The sequence below is a fragment of the Emydura macquarii genome, unplaced genomic scaffold (assembly GCF_026122565.2).
Source record: "Emydura macquarii macquarii isolate MOO-44397 ecotype Brisbane River unplaced genomic scaffold, CSIRO-AGI_Emac_v2 contig_383, whole genome shotgun sequence".
Taxonomy (NCBI): Eukaryota; Metazoa; Chordata; order Testudines; family Chelidae; genus Emydura; species Emydura macquarii.
Window position 1 is genome coordinate 14364325 of NW_027130520.1, and position 20090 is coordinate 14384414.

Sequence of the window (20090 nt, forward strand, 5' to 3'; positions counted from 1 at the left end):
TCAATTTAATTAAAAGATGAGGGAGCCCCCATTTTTGCATCCAAACACCTCTATTCAGTTACAAAAATGTGAAGAAGTAGAGTATGCATTTTCATTGCCTGTGCTATGCAAGTCTGGCCACTGTTCTTGAAAAAAGTAACAGATTTCAATACACAGATTAATTTTTCCGACAGTTTTCATAAGTACTAAATTTAATCTTCCTTCCTTTTCCTTTTGTTTTTTTAAAGAAAGAGAATGATGGTAAAAGTAAATTTTTCTATATGTTTTACAGAACAAAATGTCAAGTATGTACCTTTTTATTAATCTGCAACTTGGAGTAAAATGAAAAAAATAATTTTAATAAATAAAAAGAAGGTTGCAGGTTTAGTTATTTCCTATTTGTGAAAGTAATCTAAATCTTGCTGATTTATTTGCAAGTGCAGAGAAGATTGAAAAACAACGGTGTATTTGGAGACTCACAAAAATACTGAATTTGTTTGACTGATTTGGTTATCTTCTAGACTCTGCACCTGGCATTGGCTCTAAATCTCAACTTGTAAAGAGCACACATTGTTAAAAAAGCAATTATCCATTTTTATTTTGTTTACATTGCACTGAAAATTTACATCATACTTTTACAAATCCTTTTTTTTCATAAAAATATACTTCTTTACAAAAGAGTATGCATTAATATAAGAGGAGTAGCCAGTTACAGAAGAAATATTTTTAAACAGATCTCAAATGTACTAATCTTAACATTAATGAATGAATCATAGTTATTGCAGTTATTTGAATAAACAAGAATAAATAACAGATGGTATAAAATATAAAACAGCATCCTTTCAGTAGAATACAGTTTTAGACGGAATTGTATGAATTTTCAAAACAAAGTGTTGTCAAATGGTTTGTAAGAAATTCATCAAATAGTATAGAAATCCAAGCAGCAATCCGGGGTACAATGATTTTTGGTAGGCACTCTCTATTACGGTAATAAAAAGTTCAGATTTTTCACAGAATTATTAAATGCCTGAAAGGGACAGTGACAGATAATTCACATTAGCTAACATACAGCATTTGTGAGTCTAAAATTATTTCATGCTATAAAAGGAAGACAATGACCTGCAAAAACTAAATTACTGGGGTTGCCACTGGATAATTCTGTTATGCAATAACTGTAAAACTAAAGATTACATTCCTTTGTTTGAGAATGAAAAGGTTCTGCAATGTTTAAAACCTGCCTTTTTAGGATGGTGATATTTGAATCATATGATGGATTATTCCTAATAAAATCATGGCTTTATTTTTAAAAACAGCATCTTTCCATTGAATTGCTGCAATGTATTCAGTTTTAAACAATTATTGTTAGGGTTTGTTTTCCTCACGGTATTAACTTGTATACCAAAACAAAGCATTTTCAAATTCTGATTAGGCAAGGCTTGTGAGCCTGATCCAAAATCCATTTGAAGTCAATGGGTGTCATCCTATTAACTTCAATGGTTTTGAATCATGCCCTGTGTGAACATTTGAACACAATGCAGTAGTAGTAAAATAATACTGATAATGTGAGACAGTGTAGAAAACAGTGGTAGGGACTGAAATGTAGATCTTTATGTTCTTCATATACCAACTTGATTTCTAGTGTTACTGTAAACTGTAATTTTCTAAACTGAAAACTTAAAAAAGTTAAATTTCCAATGTCTGAAAAAACAGTGTAAAAAGTTCAGTCTTCTAAGTGATCTTCAACAGTAAGGAACAGTGTTACAGGACAAAACTCAATTCAGATGGTGCACCCTAACATCATTCATTTTAAAATTGGTGTTTAGTGGCAAACGTCCACAACAAAGAAATATGTAGATGCAGAACTATCCCTGTTACCAGCTGCATGTGTTGCTAATGGGAACTGAGGAAGGAAATGTGGAATGTGAAAAGGAAGCAAGACATAAAACAGGGAATTAAATAATGAAATGATAGCTGAAAATTTGACATAATTTTCCTTCTGCAGTGTAAAAATAATAAGTTGTATGTGATGGTTTAAGCCTATTAAACACTATGTCATTATGTTAGAAAATTCACAGATATGAGAAAAACAAAGATTTACTAAACAGGGATGTATAACTGAAAGGAGGGTACCGAGTTCAAACTTATCAGAATGATGTAGCTCATGACTGTTAAAGAGAAGTCCGTGACCTATTGTATCCTGTAAGTATAGCTCTTATTTTCTACCCTATTTCGTTTTTTTAACCCAGTCTCTCTATTATAGTTTATAAAGCACAGAAGTACTGATAATGGATGCTCCTCCAATATATGCAAATATGTTTTATGTTTTAGAATAATCTCCTTTTTTAAAAAAGCAAATAAACTGTGAATAAGCACTCGTGGAGTGCAGCACATTTTCTGTAAAACTCTCCATGGTAAACATGAAGGACAATTCTGTTCCAGTTTATGAAAAAAAACCACTCTTGTTTATCATCCTCAGGAAAAGGTGACCCAGTAAGTCCTGAAAAGTGTGCTTTAATTTTTTATCACTGAACTATATGTGCACTGTGTTGTGTTTCAATTTCCAGACTTCTGAAGACAAAGCATTACCACATTATACCATTGTGCAGACAGTGTTCAAGTTGGGGTCAAATCGTACAGCTTTTCCTTCTACAGACTTTGCATTTGTGTCATACATGGGGTTTTCAAAAGCAGCTTGCCCATTGTTATTTTCATGAACAGAGCATCCCGCATACTGTGTTTTCGGTGCAGTCCTGTTGAAGAACAAAAAAACAAGGAATATTTACAACTGCAATTTTCTGCGGTGATCAGTGTGGTATAAGAACCTCAATAAAATGGACAAATTTCAATTATGAATGTAGGAGCTAAATATTGAACCTTGGAAGCTTTGTTTTGATGTCAAGAACTACCATATTTGTTCAAATAATGCTTCTGAGTAATGTTCATTTTAAAGTAGCAAATATGTAATAGAGCCAGGAATCATACTAGAGAAAAAATGGTAATAACATAAAACCTGGACCACAATGCCAGAAAAAACAGATATTTCTACTAAAATGTGCAGCGGACACAGTTGACATTATTTTCTCAGAAATAACACCACATTCAAATGAATGAGAGGATTCTCTTAGGGTTATTGTTTCTCTCTTGCTGTTTGCAAACTCAGTAAAACAATATAAAACTGGTTAAATCTAGAAGGATTTCTTAATGACTAGATGGATTAGAAATGTAAATGAAAGCTTAAATTCTTCAGAAATTTATGGCTCATCTATATCACAAGTATAAAGGAGTCAGGGAAACAAACATCATTAAAAGCTGCAGTGTGCCGGTAACCAAGTTACAGCTGGGTAGTTCAAGGCCTTAGAGTCCAGCTTTCAAGACACGTTTAGGTTCTGTGTATACTACAATTTTTTTAATCATGTCCTGTAATTTTTTTAATCATGTCCTGTGTTACAATAGGAGGCCACCAGAAAAATGCTGGTAATGTATTCCACCACTTAGTGGCTCTCATTACCATAGTGCAAGATTTTTTAAGACTGTGAGAAAACAAGATTTACAAATAAAACTGAGGAACAATTTCAGAGACATAAAGACACCTCAGTGAATCGAGGATAAGAGTGAAACTCTGAACAGATGTGGTACTATTGTAAGATAATTACAGATGAATTAGTAATTTCTAATGTGGAACCACTTTCCATAATAAAACCTCTCCCTGACATAGGGGTATTACATATACTTGCAAGCTAATAAAATGTGTGAGCCTTAAGGTAAATTACACAAGAAATATGATTCACAATACTATGTATATCAAAACAAAATGTAGGCAGCCTGCAATAAGTACACACCAACCCTGTTTATCAAATTATTCCCCAGATGCCAAAAATGTAGACTACCCTTGCTCCTCTCCTAAAGAGAATAATTTATAACAACATCTTAAATAGCTGCTAGTGAAGATACAGCACTTAACAAACATTATGACAGACCTAAAATGAGGATAGAGTGTATTTTCTATTCAGATATTTTGCAAAGGAGTTCTCAGTGCAGCTCTTAATATACCTTGTCTAACATAATAAAGTTTAAGCCACTAAAATCTTCAAATACATGACAATACAAAGACTCTATATAGGTAATTTACACTTACCTTTGTTTATATAGGTAAAACCCAAAACCTGCAAATATAAGGGCAAAGAAAGGCACAAGGATAGCGATGGCCACAGAACTACTATTTGTACCATGTGGTTGATTAGCAGAATTTGAACCTTCAGACATGTTAAGACCTAAAAAGACAAAAACATGACATCTGTCTATTATCTCTCATGATTATCACTTCCAAATCTTCACAATATTATTGAAAGTACGTACTTGTGTAGGAATTAAAATCATCATGTTTTGTTTTGTGTGGGAACCTACAGTAACAAATACTACCTAAATAGCTCCTGGAGAATACTATATTCTATCTGCATCTGGTGAGCAGAACTCAACTTTTTTCTTTGTGATGTAAGGATCTCCCCAGAATGATTCATGCTGTTCTCACCTTGAACGTAGATTGCTGTTATGCACACTACATGTCGCAACACACTGAGGCCACTTGGAGACTAAATTTAGTGCAGAATGTTTTATATAAGGAGCATATTACACCAGTGCTCTGGGACCTTGCTTCTCATACATTTACAGGTGGAATTCAAGATTTTGGTGTTAACCTATAAAGCCATAAATGGCGTGGAACTAGTTATTCAATATCAGTATTCAAATACAATTTATTTGGTAGGTTGTGGAAAATCTGGTACTTGAACTGATAGAAAGAAAGCACAATAGAAGAAAAAAAGATAACAGCAGAGTTTATCAAAGGAATAGCAATAACATGGAGGAAGGCTAAGTCACCCAAAGAGGCAAAATGGAAATTCATCCTGTTGACTTCATTGTACACATTTGTTTATATATCAAAATTGAAGAGGTAGGAGAAGGCAGAGTAGAGAGCAAAATATTGATAGAAAAGTAAGAACATGGTTCTCCTACACAGAACAGAAATAAGGGAACTGAACTGTTGGATTCCCCATGATGCTATGTTCATATCCCTTTTCCCATGAATAAAAAAGGGATTAGTACCTCAGTTTAGTAAGTGATTTATAGGCTTCAAACTAGAGATTTTAAGAATCAGTTAGATTAATTAATTAATGTTTGCTCAGTATTTTGAAGTTGCTAAGCAACATACAGCTGCTAAATATGATTAGATCCCTCAACCAATAGATTAATTACAGAAAAATGTGATATATTTTCTTGGCTGGAAAGAGAATAAGTAAAGAATTCAACATCTGAAAGAAAATGATTTATGAATAATAGCCATGAAATGGATAGGAAATTTGGTTTGAAATAGGAATTTTTCCTGAAAGACTAGAGGGCTCAAAAAAATTTTACATACATTTCATGTCTCTTTGGGTGAAATTGTTACAAGAATCTTTTATACTAAATAAAGAGGTATAATTTTAAAATAATTTCTTATCAGTCACTATAAAGCTGTTTTTGAAGAATGTAGAGTTCAATAGTGATTCTGTTAATTAATCTTATACTGAAATACTTATATCCCTAAATCAATAATGTTGGTATTGTTTTCAGGAGATGGAATCCATTTTTTTATGGAATAGATTTAAAAAAAAAAAAAAACTCTTCAGAGAGTTCCAGCAAATAATATATTGCTGGAATACAAACCTCTGAAAACCAAGGGAAGAGAGGCAACATTGAGTTTTTAGAAGAATCCTCCGAAAACAGCTTGTCAAGGTATTGTTGATTTTCCTCTTTGATCAAATATCGCCAAATATACAGATGATTGAGGGAAATCAAATTACTTGGCTTTCCCTCCAGGAATTGTTTTATCAGAAAGATATTCTATAAACATTCCATTTAAAGTACACAAATTTACAAATGCAATGGGAGTCAAATTCAGTCCCCAAGCATTGCTTTTTAGCATGACTTCGGGCAGTGAAGAGAGAAAATTGGACTGTCTAACCTATAACACAATAATAAACCCTCCCACCATAACTGAGAAGTTAAAGAATTTTCTTGTTTTTATATGGACAATAATAGTGAGAAATACATTGTCCCCAGAAACCAGAAGAATGTGTTTTTGCCTCCAGATAAAATTATCATATCTGAAGAGGATCAGGCTATTTAAGTAGGGGTTATAGTCCTAAAAGAAATTAATTCCTCTTATAAATCTGTCAGATTGGTCTAAATGGAACCCCACTGCCTGAGAAACAGTAAGAATATTCAAGCTTTTGTGTTAGGAGATATATTACAGTCTTCAAAAGACAGGATCAGATAATTTATAGTTTAATATTTTCTTTTTAGTTAATATTTTTCTTATTTCATTCGCTTAAACATGCAAAAATCAATAAGATTTTTATTAGAAAAACTTTATACTGGAAAAAGGAAAAAAGTAGTTTGTTGTACAATTGAATCTACAGGCAAATCAACTAATCCATCCAATTTTCTCTTTGGGGGAAAAAAACCTCCCATTGACTTTGATAGAAATGTTACCTTTGTAAAAATGGTAAAAAGGACTTCAGTATTTGGCCAATACTATTTAATAGATTCACTGTTCTAGTGAATATTCCTTTTAAAAGTTGTATTCATATATAGCACTGACGTACATATACACATATTCTGTAATACTTACTATTTATATGATGATCACTATATAGAACATAATACCTATTCCGTCATATTCTTAGAGAAAGATATAATAAAACAACCAAAATGAACAGGTTGCCACAACGGAGTAACCATACCTCCCAATTTAACTTTCCCTTGGAAAAAAACACCGTTTTTAACATAGCTTTAGAAATGATTTTAGGATACTAACCTCACTGGACACACACAGCAATGCTGAAATATAGCTTCAGAATAGTCCTTGACATGCATACATTCAATTAAAAAAATGCATAATAAAAAACAGTATGAAATAAAACTGAACTGGTGTGACATTAAAATTAACTGAGTACCTAATCTTTGAAGTCCAAATTGTCCATAATCTTTACCCTGGATAAATCCTTGAAAAACATACGTGGCTCCATCAGGTTCAGCAGAAACCTGCAAACAGCAAATACACAGAATCTCAGAATTAAATTGGGAAAACCTGGTTAGAAATGTGCAAGGTGATTATTATCAGTTTGGAATTGAAATGCCTAAACCACTCAACTGCCTGTCAGTATTCCCCAACAAATGCCCTAGTTGTGCAGGGATAGGTCTATGCTGAGTATGGGGGAAAGTCAGAGGCACTGAAGGGACACTGTCAACCTCAAAAGCCACACTACTTTTGGAATTCTTTTTAACCTACTGCTGGTATTTGTAACAACTAAGACTACTCTTAGGCCTGGTCTACACTTACCTTCAAATTCAGTGGCAGTCAATGGGAGATACGCAAGCTATGTAGAGTAACTTGCATAACTCCCGTCAACTTAGTAACCTCCATTCTGCGTGTCGCCTCCACTACGCTGTGTTAATGGAAAATGCGTACCCGTCAACACAGTGCTATGCTTTTTTTGGAAGTGGTTTTATTAGATCGACTTCCAGATCGATTGAGGGGTCTTCACTTCCGCTCAATCAATCCAGATAAATTTATCTGATGGCAGTGAATTTGTCACCATCAGTGTAGACATACCCTGACTGAAAGCGATTAAAGGAAAAAAGTTCTCACTTTCAGTTTGCTCACTTTGTACATTTGACGCACTTTGTATATAGTCCATCTGCTCCTCCTGTTTGTGATGGGTTGTTTCACAGCAAAGTAGGAGACACACCCCTTTTCAAAATTAGTAAAACGTAATTGTAAAATCCTGAAACTTGCAGGAAGACTCAGGGCCAAGTGTGTTACTACTGGATACAATTTTTTTTTAATTGACAAGATTTCAAGTTGATTCTAGATAACTCCTGAAATCGACATCTCTAAAAGTCTCATAAAGACTACCAGTGTTTTGATATTTTTGGGAAAATCGCTGCAACACCTAAAAGGCAGATGTTTCCAGGAATGCAAAACTTAAGATAGTGAAAGCCACTGTTTCAAAGGTAGATAAGGATGGATACAAAATTCCCTAAATTCAACTGCCAAAAATCCTCTTTTGGTTGTTAATTAGTGCTGATCAGACTGAAACATTATTATCTATACCTATTGAAGTCTGGAAGCAGGTAGTCACAAGCCTGCCTGTAGCGGAAGGACCCTCTCCCAGCCTAAGGGGTGCAGCCACTAGATCCAGAGTTCAAATAAAGTCCGGGGACAACAAATGATGAATCAGGAACAGGAGTGAGGGTTACAGGGTCAAAATCAAGGAACCAGAGGGGGACACGGAGCATACAACCCTGGATAGCACCCCAGTGCTCCTTGAAGGTATCTAAAGAGCCAGCGGACGTGGCTCATAGGAACTCTGCCCAGATGCGTGATCAAAAGGAGGAGTGGAAATAGGCCTCACAGTCACAGAGCACCTTTCCATCTAGCATCCTCCTCCTGGTTTGGTGGATGACCACCTTTGCCAACACCAGGAGGACATTGACAAGGAGGTCTCGTGACTTTGTGAGGCCACGGATGAGGTGAGAATCAGGAGGTGCAGGGAAAAGTGCAGCCAGAACCTAAGAAAAAGGGTCAGGAGTAGCTGGAAAAGGGGCTGCAACACACACACACACACACACACACACACACACACACACACACACATATATATATATCTGAGCATATCTAGCATGAACAAGGGAAATTACTAGCCTCAGGAATACAACATAAGGTATATTTGTCAGTCATTTTGCTCTTGTGCATTAAGAATAGTCAAAGAGTGTTCACAGTACAAATGAACAATTTAACGATAGATATATAGATAGATAAATAAACAATAACGTGAAGAGATACTGTCTTCTTATACCAGTCTAACTGCATCCATACTATTGGGAATATACCATTACTATACCAGTATAGTTAAAGCAGTTCAACTTTTGTGTTTAGACAAGACCTTAGACCCTTTTGAAAATCATAGTCATTTGAAAGTCAATACTTCTAGAAATGTCACCAAAACAGCCAATCAGTTCCTCAACTTCTGCCACATCACTACCAAGAATTATTACTCGCAGGTGTGGTATTTTGCTTCTAGACATGAACTGAGCAATGTAATTGTGCCCACTGCAGAGAGAGATTACAAAGAATTAAAGTGGAAACATTGATCTTAGCCTGATAAAAGCATCTTCCTATGATACTACACTCTAAGAATGAGAAAACCACTCAACATACTGCAATAATGTCAAAATAGAAATAAGAGTAATGCTTCCTTTTCAGTGTTTACCACTTTATCAAAGAGTAATGCCTACAAAGTTGAACATCACTGTTTAGTAATACCCACATTTTTCTTGCCTAATGCAGAGACATTTTGTATTAAAAACACTCTCTCTCTTTAGCAGAAATATACTCACAAAACCATCCATAGCCCATTTTTCCTCTTTCATCTTGCTCACAGAAGTATGAGATGGTGCTTTAATAAGATATATATGGAGCATCAGGCGAGTTTCCTGGCTTTTATATACCCCTGTAGAATATAAAAAATAGGTGCTTTTTTGCTAGTGAAGGTGGCAGATAATTGCATTTTTAAAGACTCCTTAAAGAGGACAAAACAGTGGATCTGATCAGAATATTTTTTCACCCAAATTCTGTTTTGGAGTAATATGCTGTTTTGTTGAACCTGAAATGTTTCGCCGAGATGTACCAGTTTCATAAAATTTTTGCAAGAAGGTTTTTTTGTCCAAAGAAGGGTGAGAGATTTCATAGCTATGTGCTTAGTGTACTAGCCTGGAATGCAGGAGACTCCCCTGCTCTGCCTGATTTGAGTGGATCTAGTATGAAAAAAAATGCTCTGAATCAGGCAGAGCAGACCCTTGAAGATGGGCTGTCTCCTACATCCCAGGTTACGGAATGACAAAGACACATTTACACTTCTGTTTTCACAAATCCTGTGATAAAGTTTGGTTTTTGTTCCAAAATGGAACAAAAACTAATTTTGAACAGCTCAACAGCTGCTGAAAAATGGAATCATTGTCCTCTACAAAACAGTGACTTCATCTAATGGAAAGATTTCGGTGTGATCTGTTTTACACTGGAGACAGAATTGATAATTTTCATACCTGTAGAAGAGATGGTCAGAACCCTGATTATATTTTATTTGTAGTAAACAGCTAGGATGAAAATAAAATCTAACAATATACTTACTGATCTAATCTACCTTTACAAAGATGACAATGAAGCACAGACACCACAGAAGCAGTGTGCGAAACATGATTATGTACATTGAATACTGGTGTCAAACTAAAATATTTGGCTGGTAGTGTTCCCATTTGTCATTCTGCATGTGACTTTTCTTTTATCCTTCTTAACTATGTTAAATAAGTAGCTATTCAACGATATCTGAAAAATACCAGCAACATTGAAACTTCTATACCTTACACATTAATATAGCCTAATTTTCAGAGGTGCTGAGCACCCACAACTCCAATTGAAACCAATGGAAGATGGTTGTGCTCAGCAACTCTGAAAACCTGACCCAGATATGGCTCTCTTTGAATTCTTCAGCTTTTTTTTAGAAAACAAAATTATCCAAAGGAGAAACTTCCCAAGACACTCAAAATACTGAGGACCCAAAAGGCATACCCTTTACATCTTATATCAGATTACATTAGTTATATAATATGCACTCAAACCACCTATATTAAAGAAGTTCAGACACTGACTGTTAAAAATCTATCTTCAATGTTTTAAAAAGGGAAAAAAGTGTCATGTATGGAAGACAAAGCAAAACCTTGATAAGTGAACAAAAGGCATATTTAAAATTATTGTTCAGAAGTTTAACTCTAAGTAACCTGATCATTATAGGACTTATGCACCTCTCTCCCCTGCACTGGGAAGCAAGGGTGCACCAAACATGCAAAAACGGGCTAAATAGTAAGTATGGAAGGAAGGAACACCTACACCATATTTTCTCTCCAACACGAGGTCCTCTGAGTTAACAATGTATATTTGGGCCTCTCCTGGAGATTAGGAAGCACAAGCCAGGAGCAGCCACTCTAGGTAGCATGTTCCCTGAGAAAACCTGAGCATTTTATAAAGGAAAATTACACTGCTCTAAGCAACATTCATTTCTGCTCCATCGCTTCTATTTATCACCCTTCTATTGAGCAAACCATGCTGCCAGATTCAGGTGTATGTCCAGCTGGACATATGTAGAGCCACAGAAGCTCCATTTAGATGTCTGAAGATATATATAGTATTTCCTTTGGACTTTGGAACATGTGTATTTGGTAGGCAACACCCCTGGCTGATACAGGAACCCTAAATTTCCTTCTTGAAATTCTTAGTTGTGGGCTATATTGTGGCTTGGCTTGTGGAACTGTGCGGTTTTATTCCCTCGTGTTGGCTACTTAGACTGCAGGTAGGAGCATGGGGAGAGGGGCAACCTCTGTGGGGCTACTATATTCCCCCTGCTGTTCAAGTGGGTAGAATGGGAATGTGTGTATGTGTGTGTAGGAAAGCGCTGGGTTACTGGGGAAGGGGATGGCTCTCTAGGAAGGAGAGCTAATGGGATTTTCAGCTGATTAAACTGAGTTACCTGGGTGAGGGTGAAGGGAGGTGTCTACTGGACTTTCTGAGAAAGGCGCCTCATGCTCCATTGTATGCCTTGGGGTGGAGATGGCAAGAATGTTGGAAATGCTTGGGACAGGGCTACTGTTACTGTGTGGAGTGAGGAGAAGGCTTGGGTGGCAGAGGAGAAAAGGATGGGAAGTATGAAGGTGCCACATGGGGCTGCATGGGGAGTTCTGGGATGCATGGTAAGAGGGAGGTGGATATCACTGGACTGTATAGGTTTGGGGTGCTACTGATACTCCAAGAGGTAGGAGTAGGATATTAAGAAAGCGGAGCACCGTGAACTCTATGCTGGGCCTACAGGACTCCCCTCCCCACTCCTGACACACACACACACACACACACACACACACCACACACACACACACCCTGTGTCAGAGACTTCTGCCTCCTTTTCAGTTGTTAGCACAGAAATGTGCCTGATGGGGTGTTTCACTGCAATGACATTCCCAAAATCAGCCAGCCCCTGTGTGTGAGAGGAGACGTAGGATAGAAAACATTTGCCTGGAGGACGACGATGAGAGGTGCACAGATGACAGGCCTGTCTAGCTGATAACCTGAGAAAGACAGGCACCTTTAAAGAAAGACAGACCACATAAGCCATGTTAAAGACAGCCCAAATCTGCATGGCAATCCCAAACCTATTAGGAGAAACTGAGAGAGGTTTAGGGCACGCTGTGTGTGTAACATATGCACACATATATACAAACTGGCAAAGTATTAAATAAAGTTTACTGGAAGTTGATAGAGCGTTTCAGATTGTATTCATAGGGTTATTGCTAATTAATTTTCACTGGGTCAGCATTTCACTTTGATAATTAACACAAAATATTATCAGCATAGAATTATAATTAATATGAAGGTAGCACAAGCCCAAATGTTGCCAGATCTCTCCTCTCAGTGCCAAATAATGACTGCAATCAGGAATACATTAAAAGCTGAAATTAAACTGACAGATTTGAGCAGTATGAATACATTATCTTCCCTAATAAATTCTTTGGACTATTTTTCTGGAAAACTCTGATGAGATGTAGGGAGCACACACGGCTCTACCAAGGACTTGGGGGGGGGGGGGGGGGAGGGGGGGAGAGAGAGAGTGTGTGTGTGTGTGTGAGGGGGGGGGGGGGATTCTCCACAGAGACAACCACTGCTGTTCTTTGCTAATTTACACTGTTGGATTAGCAGGTGCTCCTTGCTGAAAGGCTGATGAGCTTCATTGGTAGCTGGCAATTGAGTCCCTGAGGGACAAGACAGTGCTTAAACTGATCCAATATAATAGATAATTCAATTGTGGCACTTTTCTCCAGCTGTACCTGCCCTTTAGGTTATTCTCTAACTCCTTATGTAGTGTCTCTATTCTTGCACTGCTCAAGGATAGCCCCAGCAGAGAGTTAGCAAGATGCCTCAGCTCTGCCTTTGTGGGGGAGATGTATACTAAAATCATGTGCTGTGGAGGGGCAAAGGACAGAGAAAGAATTGGAGACCTGGGGAAGTAAAGAAAGCTATGGGGGGAAGATGAGGGGCAAATCTCCATGAAATGGAATGGGAGAATGTAATGCAGGAGAAGAAGGGAGGACGATAAAAGACTCTGGGAAGAACAGAGGGGAAAAGGATAGTACCAAAAGAAAGTGAAGGAGCTGAGGATAACCAGAAACATGGGTAGAATAAAGCAATTTGTGGGGAACTGGATATGGGAGAAACTAGAATATAGGGGATCTAAAAAAAGAAAGGTCTAATGGCTGGAGTGCTAGACATGGACTCAGGAGCTCTAGATTCAAAACCGACTCAGCCCCACACTTCATGTCTGATCTTGAGAAAGTTATTTAACATTCCCAGTATCTCGGTTCCCCATCCGTAAAATGGGGATAGTACTTTACTTCACTGGGGATGAGGTATTCAGATAGTACAGTATATGTGTGTGGGGCGCATATCAAGATCTAAACAGATAAAAATGAACTAAAAAAAAGAAATAAGGGACTTGAAAAATCTTGTTTATGTACAAATGAGGGAAGATCAGGACAAACCTGCAGGAGGCTGAATTTTTCAAGCTTATTATGACAATACATGCAGAGAAGGTGTCTCAGTAATTACAAACTAGGCATGCAATTGTGTTCCCCTTTCTGCACATGCAACTTTATGCCTAATTTTAAAAAAATCAGGTACTTTTATACCTGGGTCAGGCCAGTTTTGCTATTAGTTTGTAAAGAAAAAATAAACCACTTGACATTCATCCCAGATGTGAAGAGTTCTTTGTGTAATCTATCATTACTCTAACCGTTCTACTCATGACCACAGTCAGAATACTCACAATTTTGAAAATAAGTGAGAATACTTAATGTTTCTAAAGCTTAAACACACAGGTTTTTATTACAATATCTCTGTATTGCTATGGGAACACACATCAGTCTTACCATACTGTTGGGTAGCCATTACACACATATTTTAGGGGGATGTGGCAGTTTGTGAAATTTCTCATGATTAAGAATAAGGATAATTTGTTTTTTTCCCCAAGTCAGTATACATTGCAAAGGCAGAAATTTTTCCTCTGAACAGTACCTGTCAGGATGACATATGTACCTTCTGATGCCTCGTGCTATTGCATGATAAAGGGAGCTGCTGCGCCCACCCCTCCTTCATTTCTTCTTACCAGACAGACAGGTTAGTTACCATTTTTTCTTCTTTGAGTGACTCCACATGTCCATTCCGCTACAGGAGACATACCAGAGGTGGGTTTTGGAGAGTACCTGAACAACAACTGAAGGACTACTCGTCTGACCTTGGCATCATCTCTGTAATGCTGATATATGGCGTAATGAATTGTATAGATGTGTATCTGATGACCCAAGTTGCAGCCCTCAATATGTCTGCTATTGACACTTGAGCTAAAAATGCTGCAGAAGCTGCTTGAGATCTTGCCTTCTGTGCAAGATCTCAAGTAGTTTCTACACATATCAGCATTCCATTTGGGAATATAATCTGTCCAGATCCTTTAAAAACCTAATTGACACTGGCTTTGAGAACATTGAGTGGCCGTGATTGGAGGGTGGAAAACAGAGATAGCTGCCAGGTGAATACAGATGGAACTAACAGATAGCCCTTGTTCTTTCAAATGGAACAAGAAATCAAAATATGTCGGACAGAGGCCCAGACTGGTGAAACACGTCTCTGCTGTGACCATAAGGAAAATTGCTTCCACTTCAGCAGGTAAGTGCATCTAGCAGAAGGCTTTCCTGCTGTTCAGGACGATGTTTCATACACTCCACAAACACTTTGTCTCTTGAGGCATTAATGAGGGAGCATCTAGGTGGTAAGAAGGAAAGCAGATGGTTTGTGATGTAGGTGTGAAGTAGTATCAAAGGCGCCCTGGTGGAGAGACTCTGCAGACTTGGGAACCAATACTGGCAATGCCAGGCAAGTGCTATGAGGACTATGTGGGCCTGACCCTGCTTGAACTTGGTCAATCTCAATGGGAATGAGTGGAATAGGAGGATAGGCATACATGAGATTGTCACTCCAAGATAATAGGAAAATGTTCCTCAAAGACTCCTGACTGTGACCTGCCCTTGTACAAAACAGTTGAAACTCCTTGTTTTGGTGAGTAGCAAACAGATCTATGCAAACCTGAGAAGGGACCTGGTAGAAGGGGACTTTGATCTTTTGGAGGAGGTTGACTACTTTGACGTATGCCGTCTCTGTCTCTTCCTTGGTACTGGGGAAGGAAACAGCACTGAGCCTCCACGATGTTTCAAGATTCACTTCTAATGGAAATAGAAGTACTCAGTGTCTTCTCCAAGTGGGAAGGCTCAGACGGTGGGCACAAGTGATAGAGTCTCACCTCCCTACCCTTAGTCCAGGGCTTGAAGTCTCTATGGATTTGACAACAGTCCCTGATGTGACTCTCATGGAAGGCATTTTAGATACCTGGAATGATGGTCACTTTGCAGAACAGACTTCTTGCAGAACGTGCAAGACTTAAACCTTGAAGATCAAGGCATGTCCCAGTCCTGGGAGTTGGCACCCAGAACAAGTGGGAACTAACAATCTAAGCACCCTAAGTAAAATAACAAATAAAACCTTCTCTACAGGTCTAACTATTGATGAGTGCACTAACTATATACAAGAAACAAACTCCCTGAAAGGGAGAACTTGCAAAGCAAGCTAACATGCTCTGACAATTGATTATGGGCAGTAAGAAGGAATTAAGTGGGGTTGAGTGTCAGCTCTGCCCTTTATGCCATTAACAGCAGCACAAGGTATCACAGAGCACATGTGCCACCCTGAAGGTGCCGCTAAGGGAAAAAATCTTTGACCCTTGGGCACTGGGCGCAAACACACCCAAAGTGGAATGGATATCACTCAAAGAAGAATTGTATTATAAGTCAATATTCTGTTGTAACTTAGATTGCAAGGTATTTTTGGTAGCATTTTACTGTAAAAATGTAAATATTGTGCACAAAATTATGAGGATCAGAGGTGAAAATAGTAAATTAAAATTAGTTTTTCTGATAGAATACCTGAAAGGAGCAGCTCCATGTTGCTATTAGTAAGTGTGGCATTTACTCTCCCCGATGATGCATTGAAATTGGTAACTGTCAAAGTCATGGGCTGTTTCTTGCCTTTATAATTGTAAGATCCTTTCCATATATAATTTTGGGCAAACACATCATCAGGAACTGTAGAGATATGAAATACATATTAATATTGATTGCAATAATTAAAATATACAAAGTCACAGGTCTCCAACTAAATGCTTGATAAAATATTAGCATTTTCCTCTCTCTTCCCTCTGATTTAAAATGTCACTTGAGCCACTGGCTATGATTATTAGTCAAAATCCTCTCACAGTAAGCACTAAAACTGGCTAATCACCTAAAAAGTAAAAATGCATGTGGGTTATATACAGTAATGACGATACTTAAGAATCCATTCACATCTAAACCTCCACTTGACCTAATAATGGACACATGTTGTAATATAAAGTTAACTGCACAAAGTCTCTAACTTAATGGCTGTATCCAAAAGACCAGTTTCCACTCAGTAACAAGATTCTCCATTCCAGCATACATAGAGATCATATTCAAATGATATTGTACTCTGGTAACAATATCTCGTGTTATTAGGTCACATTGAAATTACAAACCTGGATGTAGGAACCAAACTCTTATTGTTAATGAGGAAGTTACTTAAGAAGATTTGTTTTATCATCATTAGATGCTTTAACAAAACCAGTGCTCAATTTGTGCCAGGACTTGCCAGGGCTGAGCGCGGCTCCTCTTGGCTTGGCAGTCCATAGCCCCGGAACTATTGGGCTTGCTGCATCAGTTATTAATGTAAAAACATTGCTTGAGCTCGAGCACCTAGTTGCTTCAAACCCGGCACCTCTTTGATTACAAATTAGGCATGGAACAAAACCAATGTAAATTTTATCAAGAGTAAAAAAGAAGTCATGTTCTATGCACAAAATACTAAAGAGCCTTTGATTTGTATCCAACTGTAAAATGGCTCACTTTCACTGAAGATATTTACATACCAACATAACACTCAAGCACAGAAAATGATTTAGCAGCTTCATTTGGTGCTCTGAATCCCATTTCTTAAAGCTTACTATGGTAAAGATATCCTTTATTCTTTATAACCTGTGGTACTTTATGATGACTTAAGACACTCACCAACTCAGATTTATCAGATTCAATATTCAGCCTCAGATTGGACACACAAAGTTTAAGGGAGACTAATATGAAAAACATGTGGATGCAATAATATTATCCATCTCTTATACAGTGCTTCCTTTCATTAGTTGTTCTCAAAGTGCTTTACAAAGGAATTCAGTGTCATTATCTCCACTTTAAAAATAGGTAAAGGGAGGCACGAACAGGTGAAATGACTTGCCAAGGTCACCTTGCAGGCCAGTAGCAGAGCTGGGAATAGAACCCAGGCCTCTTGATTCCCAGTCCAGTGCTCTATCCAGCAGGAAATACTGCCTCATACTCCAAGATACTTAAGATACATATGAAGCTATGCGTCGAAAAATAAGCAAAGTTCCATTGGAGTACTGTACCCACCGAACCGGAGACAGAAGGTAAATGGGAAGCTGAGTTACATATCTCATGGTCAGAAGATAGGGAAGAAATTTGGCATAATATCAGACAGTCATTCAACATAAATAGATTTTACTGGAAACCAAAGCCTCTACATAAATCTGATCTGTAGCTAATATCATGAATGTTGGAGTTGCCAGTAATCAGCAGCAGCCCCAGGTAATTTTTCTTGCCACAAACTACAAAAATATAACTATATACAAATGTCTTTTCATAGTAATGATGACAAAGATTTGCCCCTCTGACAATACACACCCACATATATAACAGTGTAATTAGTAGATAAATTAAATCCTTTAGTAAATATCAAAGAACGGTTGCTGCTGTCTCTAACGGTAGCCAGATGTGTAATTTCCTTATTTATCAAATGGAAACTTAATTCTTTTTTTATGCCAGAAGGTGTTAATGGCTGCCAGCAAGCACACTTTTGATATATAGGTAATCATAGACCCTGTTGAAGTTGATAGGCATGCAAAATGGAAAAAGGAAGTAAGATCTTTTATGGAGTAAGATAGATGAAACAATAGAAGCCACTGGCCAAGGTACTGGACCTTTTGGGAAGGCCAGAGCAAGAACTAACTCAGCGAGAATAAGAGCGGTTTCCCTAGATACTAATTATGAATGCAGGGGCTTGGTAACTGACTGATTACATCTGTGTTTGTCTGTCTGGATGTCAAAGACAGAAAGCAATGAAAAAGCCAGAAAATCACTCATTTGTTGGAGCAGAGATAGGGATCCTTGGGACGACGGACTGGCTGGAAAAGGCAAGCTTGGAATTGTGAGCAAGGAAACTGCCCGTTGATACTTGGTCTTGCTGTGTTTAGGGAAACAGGAGTTTGCGTACATGCTTTGTAAAATAAACAGGACTGCATCAAAGAAATAACAGACACATACAATTATTTTCTCCTAATGGAAACAACTTGGAAACTTTGGTGAAATTACTTGGGCAAAGGGGTGACACATTTCTAATGTACTCAGAATCCCTTAAAAAATTGCCAAATGTACCTTTAAGATGGAAAATAAACTTACATACATAACCAAATTGGAAAAATGCACTAAGGAATTAATTGTGCAATCCTTACTCACACTGATAGGCACTTAGTCGTGCAAGTAGTCCTACTTAAATTACTAGGTAAGGTGTAAGGGTACACAACTGAAGTATTGTAGATTCACTGTATGCAACTGTGATAACAATTAATAGGGCTGTGGAAGAGAATGATTTTTATATATCTTGTTACTACAAAAAGCAGTATTATATAGAACACACTTGAAAATAGCATATGTATACTGATCTCATGATCTTGTGTTGGGCATTTCATGGGGTAAGGATGGGGTGAGAAGGAAAAACAAAGAAAGATAAGAGCAAAAAAACCAGGATATATATGTGATAGCATTCCTTTCTCCTGATGTTGGGATAACATCTGAGGTATTAATTCAGAGCTATGTGCCCACAGAAGAGAGTAAAAAAAGCCTTATCCTCCTACACGGGTTACCTTGGATCCGGCTGCAGAGGATAAGTGGGCCAACTCATGCTGACTTACTCACTCTCTGGAGCAGCTGGGCAGGGAGGGGCAAGAAATGGGCAAAGCAATGGCTCCACCCCATAACATACTGACCCTAGTAGCTGAGCCTGGAATGGGGGGAGTTGGGGAAGAGAAGACAGTAAATTTAAAGCTGATATAGCACAGCTGCAAATTACTCTCCCCACACCCCCAGGAATAAGGAGGAAGCAGGGAAGGAGCTGTGATTCAGAGGTACCCTTCTTAATTACAAAGGCTGCTGGGTTTACTCTTGGGATGGTGAAACTTATGTGACACGCATTGCTCAGGGCTGTGCTTAAAATTTTAATCTAAGCCTTAAGTAGCTTGTTCATTGCATTATAATTTTCATTTATTTTTGAATTTTCCCATAAAATAAAGCAATCAAATTAAATGAAAGACAAGTGAACATATTTGAGCACCCTATTAAATATATACAGCTGTATAATCAAAATATAACCCACGCAAACATTCAGACACAATTAAACAGAATTATTTAATTGTTTTAACAATTAGTTAAGCATTTGCCTATCATATAACCTGAGACTTTTAATAAGGACATTAAGACTCAGCAAATCTAGTCAGATTGCCAGGATTCATTGAAGTGTATGAATTTCCTCTCCTTTCTTTGCCCCTGCAGAAGTAGTCATTGCATTTTTCATAAGTGAAATTCTAATAGGGTATTTTCCCCATAACAAATTATCACCTCACTACCAGCTAATTCCTAAGCATCAGGAGAAGCAGAACTGTGATACAAAAAAAGATATCATAATATTGCAGCTGTTCCTGCCAACTATCATTCCTTCTTCCGAAAAGTAT

The 20090-nt window shown here is 37.6% G+C and overlaps 1 protein-coding gene across 3 annotated transcripts in view; it reads right to left on the reverse strand.

Moving 5' to 3' along the window:
- Positions 1–572: 572 nt before the first annotated feature.
- CSMD3 (CUB and Sushi multiple domains 3) overlaps positions 573–20090 on the reverse strand; it is a 1042296-nt gene continuing 1022778 nt past the window's right edge. For all 3 annotated transcript variants that reach the window (XM_067537409.1, XM_067537408.1, XM_067537407.1), the window contains 5 exons: positions 16150–16308; positions 9418–9530; positions 6972–7059; positions 4115–4250; positions 573–2729 (listed from right to left, as the gene is read on the reverse strand). In XM_067537409.1, coding sequence (XP_067393510.1) covers positions 2570–2729; positions 4115–4250; positions 6972–7059; positions 9418–9530; positions 16150–16308 — 656 coding nt within the window. In that variant the 3' untranslated portion in view covers positions 573–2569. The remainder of the gene's footprint in view (positions 2730–4114; positions 4251–6971; positions 7060–9417; positions 9531–16149; positions 16309–20090) is intronic.